General features: G+C 37.3%; 1 protein-coding gene and 1 long non-coding RNA gene across 6 annotated transcripts in view; one reads left to right on the plus strand and one right to left on the minus strand.

The window, feature by feature from the left end:
- LOC114486551 (uncharacterized) overlaps positions 1-11,797 on the minus strand; it is a 187,247-nt gene extending 175,450 nt beyond the window's left edge. For both annotated transcript variants that reach the window (XR_003680472.2, XR_008617753.1), the window contains exons 1-2: positions 11,730-11,797; positions 4,003-4,092 (exon numbers count right to left, since the gene is read on the minus strand). This is a non-coding gene — a long non-coding RNA (uncharacterized lncRNA). The remainder of the gene's footprint in view (positions 1-4,002; positions 4,093-11,729) is intronic.
- Positions 11,798-11,896: 99 nt separating this feature from the next.
- SMARCAD1 (SNF2 related chromatin remodeling ATPase with DExD box 1) overlaps positions 11,897-13,180 on the plus strand; it is a 70,312-nt gene continuing 69,028 nt past the window's right edge. For 2 of the 4 annotated variants that reach the window (XM_007100245.4, XM_007100246.4), the window contains exons 1-2: positions 11,897-11,985; positions 12,602-12,839. In XM_007100245.4, coding sequence (XP_007100307.1) covers positions 12,650-12,839 — 190 coding nt within the window. In that variant the 5' untranslated portion in view covers positions 11,897-11,985; positions 12,602-12,649. Of the gene's footprint in view, positions 11,986-12,060; positions 12,320-12,601; positions 12,840-13,180 lie in introns of those variants that run through there. The other 2 variants (XM_007100247.4, XM_007100248.4) reach the window with 1 other exon arrangement.

Below are 13,180 nucleotides of genomic sequence, written 5' to 3' on the forward strand. Positions count from 1 at the left end.
TGTATAACTGATTCACTTTGTTGTAAAGGAGAAACTAACACACTATTGTAAAACAGTTATACTCCAATAAAGATGTTAAAAAAAAATCAATAACTTTATTGTAACTGATCAGAGCATAAGCTTGTCTACTGGTAGAATGAGGAGTGAACATTGGGAAATTTGAGATGTGTTCAATTTGACATATATTTATTAAGCATTTATTATAAACATGAGCATTATAGTAGGCACCTGGGATACAACACAATTTCTGCTTCCTCACGTTTGGCATAACATGACTAAGTATTATCCCTGTTTTACAGTGAAGAACTAAGGCTCAAAGAAAAAATACGCCAAATAATTATTTAATTGGATTATGTGATGTTTGTTATGTATAATGTAATTGTAAGTGCCTGGCATAGTTCTTGATTTTATAATTAATTATGAACTACATTAAAATGTCATCTAGGGAAAAATGAGTGGCCTTTCATGATGTGGTTATCATGACAGCTTTGTGGGTCCAGAAATCCTGATCAATGGCTGTCATTATCCAAAGTTGATGTCATCTTTTCCCCCAAACTAGTTCCTCCTCCTTTTTTCCCTATCTCAGGGGAACCAACATCGATGTCATTGTTTATCCCAGAATTCTCCTCCCCCTGCCACCACCAACGCCCACTACATCTCCAACTATCAACAAACCCTGCCAATTATATTTTATAAGTTTGTTTCAAAATCCATCCTGTTTCCTCCACCTCCACCATCACTTCCTTGGTCTAGGGTCCACCCATATGACTTCATTTTATCTTAATTACGTCTTTAAAGTCCCTATCTCCAAATATAGTAACATTCTGAGATACCAGAGGTTAGGATGTCAACATATGAATTTGGGGGAGACACAATTCAGCAGCCCATGACAACTTACTGCATTACGTCAAGAGGCACATAATGTCAAGTTCACCAGATCTCTGCATTGTAAGGATACAAATTTCCCTTTGTAATCAGCAAATCACCTGTGGGATGAAAACTTGAATACCTTGTGACTATCCTCTTCCTCACCAACCTTTCTCCCATTCATTTTGCCATCATCCATTAATGATTCTTGCCTACATTATTATTTTAAGCCTGCAAAGTAGTGCTTTAACAATTTTATCGTTCCTCTACATTTATTAGCTGTCATTCTTTTGTAAAGATAGGCCTTCATTCTGGCTGCACTCCAGCTCAATGTTTATAAACACCAGAGTCAACTTTCTTAATTGTAACTGTTTAAAAACCTTTGATCCTTTCCTCTGCCCTGGGGATTAAGTACATACTCCTTTATATGACCTCTAAAGGACTTCAGGCTTTTCCCTCCTTGTCACCACTTTATCTCCTTTACTAGTTTATTTGTACTCACCCTTCAGGACTCAGCTGTCACTTTCTCCCTAGCTTTCTCCAACAAATCATAAAAGCCCCTCTAGCACTGTATACTTTACTTTCACTATCATAGCATATACTATACTACTTTGTAATTTATGGTTAATTATATCACTGACAGACTTTAAGCTATCTGAAAAAATACAAGAATCACATCAGTCTTGTTCATTCTCATATTTCCTAGCACCTCTCATAGTCCTTTGGTACAGAGTAGGCACACAATAATGATTAATTAAATAAATTACTGGGAGTTATGTAGTAGATACAAATCTATGTACACTATAATTTATGACTAATTTATAGAATTTATAAGGATAATTTTAATTAAAAGTTATCTTTCACATAATTTGCTTACTGGAAGCCTAAGCCATTAAGTAAGATGAATTCCACTCTGAAAATAATAAATATTTACTTGGTATTAACTATAGGCCAGCTCCTGCCCTAAGCATGGATTATTTCAAATTTAATCCACAGAAATCCTCTGGTGTGGGTACTATTTTCCCTATATAACAGATAAGGAAATTGAGAGAATATCACACCGCTAGTAAACAAAAGAGATGGGATTTGAACCCAGGTGTCTTTAATTTCACAATGACTTTGTAATTTTTATTACTTTCTTATGAAGAATTCATCTTCCCCATTATAGCTGACTATAAATCTATCATCCATGACTATTTATTGAAGCCCATGTTTTTGGTTCAGTAAAGTTTCAACTTTCAAGAATACAGACATGTATGATGTAAGGCATTTATAATATTATCAAATACCTAAGTAGGAACAGTCCACAGACAACATACACTGCCCAAAAATGTAAAACATTAACATGTAATCTATTCCCAGAACTATGTTTTGACTAAGTCCAAGTAGATGTGGCAGTAAGAAGAATTCTGAATTATGTTTAATGTTTATTGAATTTGAAAGGGCTGAAGGAAAGAACTTTTTTTTTTTTGGAATCTCTTTGTAAAGACCAATTCAAGAAGAAAAAAATATATGTACAGGATTGATTACAATGACCTGGTATGACTTAAATACATTGTGAGACATGACATCTGCAGAGTGGCAGATATAAAAGGATAATTTCAAGGTAAGAATTACTACAACAAAAATGAGATGCTGCAAGTACAAATATGGTAAAATTTGGACTTGGATGTGTGAGTTGAATGATTCAAAGTATCAAGCATCATCCTGACATTGTGGGTATGGACAACAACAAACCAGTGATTACAGAGTGTTGTGAAGAACTTGAACTGCAAGGACACTGGCAGAAAGAGTAAGGTCTTGTGCGTATATGTGTGTGAACTCAATTTCCAGTTGAGAGTATCCTGACAGTTGTAAGACATGCATAAGTAGAAAAATCAAGAGGAAGAAATTAGGATGAAAATAATCAAGTAAGGAAAAGTTACAACATGAGCTTTGCTCCTTAACGGGAAGTTACTGAAAAGCAAGCATTATGTACTTTATTTAGAATTTAAATCCTACCTTTTTCCAGAAAAACAATTACTATAGTTAACAAAATATAGCAGGTAATTATCAAAAAGGTGAAAAATGCTCAATATTTTTAATCCCCAAAATTGGTCATGGCAGTTACTAGAGGTTTTATGTTCTAAAAGGCACATACAGGGATGGTATCACCATGGATTCCTCCAGAGTTATTAGGATTGAGGACCTCTCTGACAGAATTTCCTAATGTGAAGACCACAGAGTACTAGGGTGTCCATGAACCTCCTGAAATTATGTACAATCCTTCATGTGTATGTGCAGCTTTCTGAAAGGCATTCCATAGTTTTTTAAAAATCAGATTCTCAAAAGAAGTTCATTACCATCCCCTTCACCTCTCCAAATTAAGAATGATTAATCTAGGAAAAGAAGTATTTGCTTACAAATTGGTAATATTTGTCTTATTTTCCTGTTACCAAGGAAGAAAAATATATTTAGTTTTATGACTTGGCATCTTGTCTTTTCCATTTCATATTTGCGTGTGGGAGGTTAATTTACACAAGTTTCTATTACCAAACAGGTGTGGTTTACGTTTTTAAGATATCAGGTCTGCAAATCCCATTTTTTTTTTTTTTTTTTTTTTTGCGGTACGCGGGCCTCCCACTGCTGTAGCCTCGCTTCGCGGAGCACAGGCTCCAGACGCGCAGGCTCAGCGGCCATGGCTCACGGGACCAGCCGCTCCGCGGCATGTGGGATCTTCCTGGACTGGGGAACGAACCCGCGTCCCCTGCATCGGCAGGCAGACTCTCAACCACTGCGCCACCAGGGAAGCCCCACAAATACCATTTTTAATCTCTGTTGCTGTTTATTATTTTGTTTGGTTTCTTGTTCAATTCAAATTTGGAAGGGTTGCTCCTTCCTCAAACTGCTTCATAGTTTTACTTTGGTAAATATAAAGCAAAAAGCAAAAAAAAAAATTCCGACAAAGCCTTTCTTCCTATTTAATGAAGAAATTTGAAGATTGTAGCAAACATTTTCACTGAGTCCATTTCAAAACTAACAAGTAATTAACGGGATTTTGGCAGCTGTATTAGTCAGGGTTCTATGGAGAAACAGAAACGATAGGATATACATATAAGTATACAGGAAGAGATTTACTATGAGAGATTGACTCACTCGATTTTGGAGGCTGAGAAGTCCCTCTGCAAGCTGGAAGTCCAGGAAAGCCGGTGGTGTGGTTCCAGTCCAAGACCCAAGTCTGAAGGCCTGAGAACAGGTGCAAAAGAAAGAAAGGTTGGATGTCCTAGTTCAAGCAGACAGTGAATTGGCCTTTCTTCCACCATTTTGTTCAGTGCAGACCTTCAATGGATTGGATGATTGCTGAGGGCAATCTTCATTACTCAGTCTACCAATTCAAATGCTAATTTCTTCCAGAAAGACCCTCACAGACACACCCAGAAACAATGTTTTACCAGCTATCTGAGCATCTTTAGCCCAGTCAAACTGACACATAAAATTAACCATCACAGGGCTTCCTGGTGGCGCAGTGGTTGAGAATCCGCCTGCCAATGCAGGGGACATGGGTTCATGCCCCGGTCTGGGAAGATCCCACATGCCGCGGAGTGGCTGGGCCCGTGAGCCGTGGCCGCTGAGCCTGTGCGTCCGGAGCCTGTGCTCCGCAACGGGAGAGACCACAACAGTGAGAGGCCCACGTACCACAAAAAAAAAAAAAAAAAAAAATTAACCATCACAGCAGCCCTACATAAATGTTTATATTAATTTAAAAGGTGAATTCTGGGACTTCCCTGGTGGTCCAGTGGTTAAGACTCCGCGCTTCCACCGCAGGGGGCGCAGGTTCGATCCCTGGTCGGGAACAAAGATACTGCGTACCACACAGTACGACCAAAGTAAACAACAACAACAAAAAGACAAAACAATATAAAAGGTAAATTCTATTCCCATAGGGACCCCTGAAGCAATAATTTATTTCCGACATCTTAGTCACCACATCTGAGTAGTCCTGCTGACAAAATTTTATTTTATGGTCTGTATTCTAGGAACTTTATCTTAATTACCATGTTGAATCATAAAAAGCATTTTAATACAAATTAGAAATGATAATGCCTTTCTATGATTAACTATATATTTCTAAAGAAGAGGTGCCTTTAATCTCATTTACATTACTGAGAAAGAAGAATTATATACTACTGTGGGAAATAATTCTTCTGGCAAAGAAGGCAGAGAGAAAACATGACAACACGTAAACAAAATCTATCAAATGTTGACTTTTGGACTCAGCTACTCCAAACTTGAGGTGAATAAGAAATGAGCCTATGATTTCTAGACAGTTTCTGAATCTTGGTATTTTAAGAAGGGAAAATAAGGAACCTTTCAGTTCTAACTGAGAGAATCAGTACATTTAAGACAAAAATGTAGGAAAATGCTTGGATATGTTCCAGTTATCTATTACTGCATAACAAACCCACCCCCAAATTTAGTGGTTAGCCATTTTATTATATCTTATGATTTTGTAGGTCGGAAATTTCGGCCAAGCTTACGCAGTGATTCAATTTTATCATTTCTTTCTCATTTACTAGTTCGAATACTTTTATAAAGAGACACTTTCCTTCAATCATTATTTGATTACTTAGTAGAGACCTTTATAGAGAAAAGGCAGGATAAAAGCATGATTCTTTTCCCAAACTTTTTAGTTTTCATGATAATTGTCTCCTTTCATTCTCTAAAGATAACCAGTATTTTTTAATATCAGAAAAAACTCATAGATTTAAACATATTTAATGGCTTTCAAATAATTGCAATTTTTATATCTTATTGAAGTTCAAATTGCACCATCTTTGGCCTGTAGTAGGAGCCTCTTCAAGTTGACTCTTGAATCTTTTCGACATGATGTTAGTGGTCTTTGATAATTTCCTTGCTTTTTGGTATATGAAGACATTCCAGGCTCATTCTGTACATTTCCTGTCCCAGACTGGAATCTGTCCCTTTTCCAAAAAGTCCTGGTTTCCTTTAGTGGTAAATGATATTTCAAGACCACAGTCTTAGAGGTAGGGATATGTATTAGCCTAATCAGTTTCTAGGCCTTTCCACTGAACATAAATAGGAAACCCACATACAATGCATTTATATATACATAGTGTGTATCAAACCTCATAAGTTCCTACAGATACTTTCAGTTCAAATAAAGGACCACTCTGCACTCTAGGATTTGCACTCTAACCTCTAACACATTTATCTCCTTTCTTCTACTTGAGGATTCTGGTTCTCAAAGAAACAGGAAATGATAGAGTTATTCATTTGCTTTACCCAATAATATACACATAACAGTCTAATTCTAATACACTTACTGGAATACAATTACTAAAAAGCTAAAAAAGTATTTTTTTCATATGTTCCTACCATTCTCTCCCCATTTTAAGAGGTATGCATTGATGGATCATACAGCCATTAAATACAATACTCTTTGCCTTTGAAACTTCATATTGTCTTTGTTCTATAAATAACTATGTAGTTAGTGCTTGATATCTGTCCTCACTTCATTGTCTCTATTGACATTTTGGTTTTATGAAGCTCATTTTCTTTTTTTTTTTTTTTTTTTTTTTTTGTGCTAGGTGGGCCTCTCACTGTTGTGGCCTCTCCCGCTGCGGAGCACAGGCTCCGGACGCGCAGGCTCAGCGGCCATGGCTCACGGGCCCAGCCGCTCCGCGGCACGTGGGATCTTCCGGACCGGGGCACGAACCCGTGTCCCCTGCATCGGCAGGCGGATTCTCAACCACTGCGCCACCAGGGAAGCCCTGAAGCTCATTTTCTAATAGATTCTTCAGGAGTGCTCAAGAGAACAATATCCACAGAGTTCTGGCATGACGTTGATAGCTTATCTGTGTCTTTACATTTGAAAGGTACTTTTGCTGAATATAAAATTCTTGGGTCACATTTTATTTCCATGAGCATCCTAAATACAATACTCCATTTTCTTCTGGCATGAAGTTTGGCTGTTAAAAGTGTGTCTATAATATAATTTCTTTCCCTTATAGGTCACTTGCTTGCTTCTGTCTAAATGTTCAAGGAATATTTAAAATTTTTCTTTAAAGTCTAAATTTTACTAGAATATGTCTTGGTGTTGGCCATCTGGATTGATATTCTTAGGTAAATGATGTACTCTTTCAATACATAGTTTCAAATCCTTGTAATTTTCAGGAAATGTTTTTTGAATTATAGTTTTGAGTTATTTCTTCCACACCTTTGCTTTGGTTTCCTTCTGTAGTGACTTCACTTATAATTATGTTGGATCTTCTTTGTTTCTCTTCAATATTTATTATTTTCTCTTGAAATATATTTGCATTTATATTTTTAGTTTTAATTGTTTTAATCCTTTTCACCCTCTATTTCTCTTAAGGCATTATCTGTTATGTTTGTTTATCTATGTGTTATAACCAGTTTAATCTACCTTTCTAATATTTTTTTTTCTTTTACTTCTCTTCCTTTCTTAAGGTATTTCACCTCTTTCCTGAGATTTGTAAACTCTGGTTCATGTTGTTCTTCCATAACATGTATCATTTTGAATATACTCAGCTTATTTTAAAATTTATTTCTGGTTATCTGTATGCGTAGACATTTGGTCTAGTTATTAATATCTTTAACTCACTCAACAAGTATTTACTGAGTATGTACTATGTGCAGACAGTTATTGTAGCCTGAAGTTGAGCCACATTAGCCAATCAAGCTTATTGTTTTATCCAACTAAAACTTTGTAGTGGTTATGCAACAAAAAGTGGACTAGTACACCATATTTATAATTATTAAGTCCTAACTGTCTTTAGTCTCAACAGAATACTTTTACACCATGAATTGTCCATTCTTGAAACCTTCATTTTTTTACCCTGTCAGCTGGATTTATGTCTTTAGGAACACTTTAAGGAAGATGTATTCCCAAGAAATAAAATTTGAAATTTTTTCTTGCATAAATTAATAATATATATGCGATCTAGAAAATACTGAGTCCCAATCTTTTCCCTCAAATCTTTGTAGATATTGCATAATTACCTTCAGGCATTTAGTTTAACAAACAAGTTTTTGACTGATTTTTTTTGTCCCTTTGTAGGCTGTAGGGGGTTTTATGGTTGCAAGACGTCGTTTTTAATTCTTGAAATTAAAAAAGAATTCTTTAGGATATTTTTAGTAGATAGTCTCTTTTAATTGCTGCTGTCTTGAAACCAATGCACTCTTTCACTTGCAGACTAATGAAAACTCCTGAACATTTTCTATTATATTTTTCATTATTTATTCTGGTCATTTTCTTTGATTATATTAATTAATCAAAGGTTGTTTCTCAGTCTTCTGACTCTTGTATTTATCACTTCTTTAAATCTTATTGATTTCATCTCTTTGTTTTTTTCCTATGCATCCTAGGAGAGAAGATGGTTTTCAAATTTTTCTTCCATATCAATAATTAAATGTTTATAGTCACTTCTTTTAAATTGTTATGTTTACTGAGTTATAATTTATAAACAGTAAGATTAACTTCTTTTAAGTCTATAGTTGAGTAAGATTTGACAAATTAGTCACCACCATAATCAGACCACTCTGCGAAAGAGCAGAGTAAGACAAGCAGAAGACCAAGGACTGATCTCTGGAGAATGACCATATTTAGGGGCAGAAGGAAGAAAAATCAGAGGACTGGTTTTCAGCCCCAACTCCTGCCATCATTCTAGAAGACTTCAGGTCCAAATAGAGAGTCCTTCCACTCTCTTGTGCCTGTTATGAGATACATTGTGTCTCCATCCCCCTCCCCCTACACCAAATTCATATGTTTAAATTCTAACCCCCAGTATCTCAGACTATGACTACACTTGGAGATAGGCTCTTTAAACCTATCTAAAGGTAATTAAGTTAAAGTATGGTCATTAAGTGGGCCCTAATCCAATAGGACGTGTCCTTCTTAAAAAAGGAAACTTGGACACAGACAAGTACAGACAGAAGACTATGTAAAGTCGGGGAGAAGACAGCCATCTATAAGCCAAAGTGAGAGGCTTAGAGCAGATCCTTCCCACATGATCTTCAGAAGAAACCAACACTGCCAACACCTTGATACTGGACTTCTAGCCTTCACAGCTGTGAGAAAATAAACTTCTGTTGTGCAAGCCACCCAGTCTGTGGTACTTCGTTATGGCAGTCTGTGATACTTTGTTATAGACTCTCTTAATCTTTTGATCCATCATCAATCAAACTCCCAATCTTGGATCATCATTGTAATTCTCCCAGGTCAATGAATGCTGCAGAACCACCCCACACTTAGAACTGGGAGAGAATGCTTCCTATACTGGACCTAGTGCTTTACAGGGCTCAATTTGGCTCTTTTTCACCTACATCCAGTCCCAAAGGGCAAGGAATCTATGAGGGAGATGTTCACTCAGAACCTGTGCCTTGATGTTTAAAAAATGCTTTTGATAGTAGTGTGCATACGTTAATCCTAAAATCCTAATTTACCCCTCCCCCTATCTTTCCGCTTTGGTAACCATAAGTTTGTTTTCTATATCTGTGGATCTGTTTCATATATAAGTTCTTTTGTATCATATCTTTTTTTTTTTAGATTCCACACATAAGTGATATGATATTTGTCTTTCTCTGTCTGGCTTACTTTACTTAGTATGATAATCTCTAGGTCCATCCATGTTGCTGTAAATGGCATTATTTCATTCTTTTTTATGGCTGAGTAATATTTCATTATATATACATATACATATATATATATATATATATACACACATATAAAGCTACATATAAATAGATAACCAACAAGGAGCTACTGCATAGCACAGAAAACTATACTCCACATTTTGTAATAACCTATAAGGGAAAAGAATCTGAAAAAGAATATATATATATATATATATATATAAATACACACACACACACACACACGTATAACTGAATCACTTTGCTGTACACCAGAAACTAATGCACATTATAAATCAACTATACTTCAATTAAAAATTTAAAAGTTTTAAAAAAACAAAAAATAAACATGAAAAAATAATTAAATAGTCATGACCATAGTCAGTAAGAATGAACCAAAAACTTCAGCAAAAGTCACATACCTAATGAATATTTTACTCCTTAAAATAAACATACAGGTTTGTTAAAATAATAAAGTCAGTTCCTGGGGCGGGGGGGAATGCTTTTGAGTACCTGGCTCTCAAAATTCTCTGCTCATAAGGCTCCAAAATGGCTAACAGTGATTTTTTACCCCAGGTCTTTTCTGCTGAGGGCCAACAGTGCTTCTAGTATCTATATCATTAGACCCAACATGTAGCAAAAAGGCCCCTAGGTCAGAGAGGTGACAAAGCAGTGGAGTGGGAGTAGGTTTGCCAAATTTAATACAGGATACTTTGTTAAATTTGAATTTCAGACAAACAACACATAATTGTTTAGTATGAATAAGTTCCAAATATTGCACGGGACATAATTATACTAAATAAGTATTCATTGTTTATCTAAAATTCAAATTTAACACAGCATACATTTTAAAAAATATGCCAACCCTAGGCAGGGTCAGACTTGGACATTTGAGGTGGGTGTCCATATGCATGAACACAAGGCCTCCAATGGTATCAAACTAAGTGGGAGGAGGTGACACATGGAAGGCAGGATACATTTGCCAACCAATGCTGTTTGAATATCCCACATTCTGACACATAGGAATTCTAAACTCAGCCTTGCTTTCCAGGTCATTTTCAAAATAGGATGATAGAACGAACATATTATAATTTTACATTTTGTTAGCTCTTGTATTTATAATGTTTAAATATTTTGATATATGGTATGTGGGTCTCCATTTCCACTCTTGTCCCAGCTCTACAAAATGTCAAGGAGTTAGGACTGCTGCAGAAAATTGCCCTAAGAGGTCAACAGTATCATCAACCACAATTAAAATATGGGGAAAGTGAGACTTAGAGATGTTATATACAATTTGCTCAAAGTCATTCAGCTAATGGAATCCATTTTCAATGCTAGATCTTTCTGAATATAAAGCAAATATTCCTTTTTTTTTCTATTACACGTACAGCATGGTGACTACAGTTAATGATACTGTACTGCATATTTGAAAGTGGCTAAGGGAGTAGATCTTAAAGGAAATATTTTTCAACACCAAAAATACTTTACTATTTATAAGTTGATGTATCCTTTGATCACATAATTTTAACATGCATGCATAAATCTAGGGCATTTCATGGGATATTAAAGATAGGTACAATGGAAATCCCAATTGTTCAGTCGTTGATCCTGAATTTTATGGGCCTATACATTTAATTCTATAAACGTGCCCACATGTGATAAAATTGTGGGTTCGTGTTCTGCAATTCAAGACACTGATTTATAAACAGTGCTAATTTGAGTTCACAGTGACCAATGTATTTGGCAGAATAATGACTTGTAGTAATTCTTCTTCAAGGTAAATGCCAACCAGTGGATCAAATTACGACTCAAAAAATTGCCTGTTTAATCTAATGTTAGAACAAAGAGAGGAAATATTCTCAACGTAATATTTCCATTAAGATATGGGAATTAATTGTCAAATTCCACTCGAGGAACAATCCAGCCAACAGTGCAGAGGCAGTTCATACGCTTTGAAGCTCAACATACCTGGGTTTTCCTCTTTACTAAATTAACTACTTAACATCTGCAGGCCTCAGTTTCCTTATTTTATAAAAACAGCCTTCTTGAGATTATACGTAAAGGCTTTAAACAATGGTGTTATACTGTCGACATATTATGTAAATATTATAGATTATAATATATCATATATTATATTAAATATTCTTATTAGGCTATATATTGTCATTGTGCTATTTATTATTGTTCTTTTTAACAACTTTCTGGCTAACCTGAAGAAACAGGCCGCAAGCAAGCTCCCAGGCAAAGAGGCGGGTATTGGTTACCATGACAACAGCGCGCGCCTAGACATTTTCCACTCACACGTCGCTGGGGAAGAGAAAAGCCTAGGCTGCGTGTTGCGTCATCACTACGCGCTCATTAGGCTTCTCCGTTCCGTTGAAGGTCCCGGCCCGGCTACCGTCGCTCCACGCCAGGAATTATTTTCGCTTTTCAACCTTTGTTACGGTGCACGGAGGCTGCAAGACCGTAAGTACTAAGGGAAGAGTGATAGGGAGCGAGCAAGCGTTAAAAGAGGTGCCGCAGCACACTCCCCACATCTGAACCTTCCCTGTGTTTTCTTGATCCTATCAGCTTCCTCTCAGCTGGGATCGCGCCGCGTCAACTTCCGGGCGGGTGCCCGCCAGCACGGCCTCCGCCGCTCCCCTCCTTTGGCCCCTTTGTGTCCCCGCAGTGTCGAGGCACGGGCCCTGGCACCTCCTTTTTCGAGGCAGGGAGCATCGTAGTGCAGGGAGCCTCTCACTGTGGGCGGGCGCGCCGCCCGCAGGGGGTTAGCGTGGGGAACGTGCCTGCGCGTGCTGGGGTAAGAGGAGGTTGCACGAGGGTCAGCGTGTGGTTCGAAGAAGGAGGGGCGGGGTAGGGGGGCTGGGAAACGAAGGGGAGTGAAAAGAGCAATGGAAAATTTTAAAAGGATTCCACTGTCCACCTGATTGTTGTGGCCTAACAATGAGGCGCAGCCATAATAGTCATCCTGAGCCACTGGCATGTTTGCGGGCTCTTAATTGCCTTCGGAATGAACTGCTGTGGCTTTGTATTTTATATTGATTTCATGGCCTCTTTTTCTCTTTTTATTTTCTCCCTGCAGATAGTTCATTTAAAGCTCCCATCCCCACGGGTGGTGGTTTCTACCAATATGAATCTTTTCAACCTGGACCGTTTTCGCTTTGAGAAAAGGAGTAAGATTGAGGAAGCGCCCGAAGCAACCCCTCAACCCTCCCAGCCTGGCCCTTCTTCACCAATTTCTCTTAGTGCTGAAGAGGAGAATGCTGAAGGGGAAGTTAGCAGGGCAGGCACCCCTGATTCAGATATAACTGAAAAAACAGGTGAGTTACAGTGTTGCAAATTGATGTAGCATCAAGAGATAGAGAGGTTTTTTCGTTTGTTTTTTGAGGGTTTCTTTTTTGTTTTTTAAGAAGAAAGGCAGAAGAGCTTCTAATTTTTGTGCTTGATGTCATACATACTGATGCATTGTCCTTCACCATGCCCTTTTACATACAGCTTTGGGACTGCCAGAGGCACCATGTACCTCCAGCTGATTATCCTTCCATAGTTGCTCTGCTTTTATGGGAGTTCTTAGATTATGGCCCAATGATGGAAGCTAAAATCAGAATTTAGGTCAGAGTGGTAGCTAAGGGAGGAAGAACTAGGTGAGTCAGTCCTATGA

This window comes from Physeter macrocephalus, chromosome 7 (genome assembly GCF_002837175.3).
Source record: "Physeter macrocephalus isolate SW-GA chromosome 7, ASM283717v5, whole genome shotgun sequence".
NCBI classification, from domain to species: domain Eukaryota; kingdom Metazoa; phylum Chordata; class Mammalia; order Artiodactyla; family Physeteridae; genus Physeter; species Physeter macrocephalus.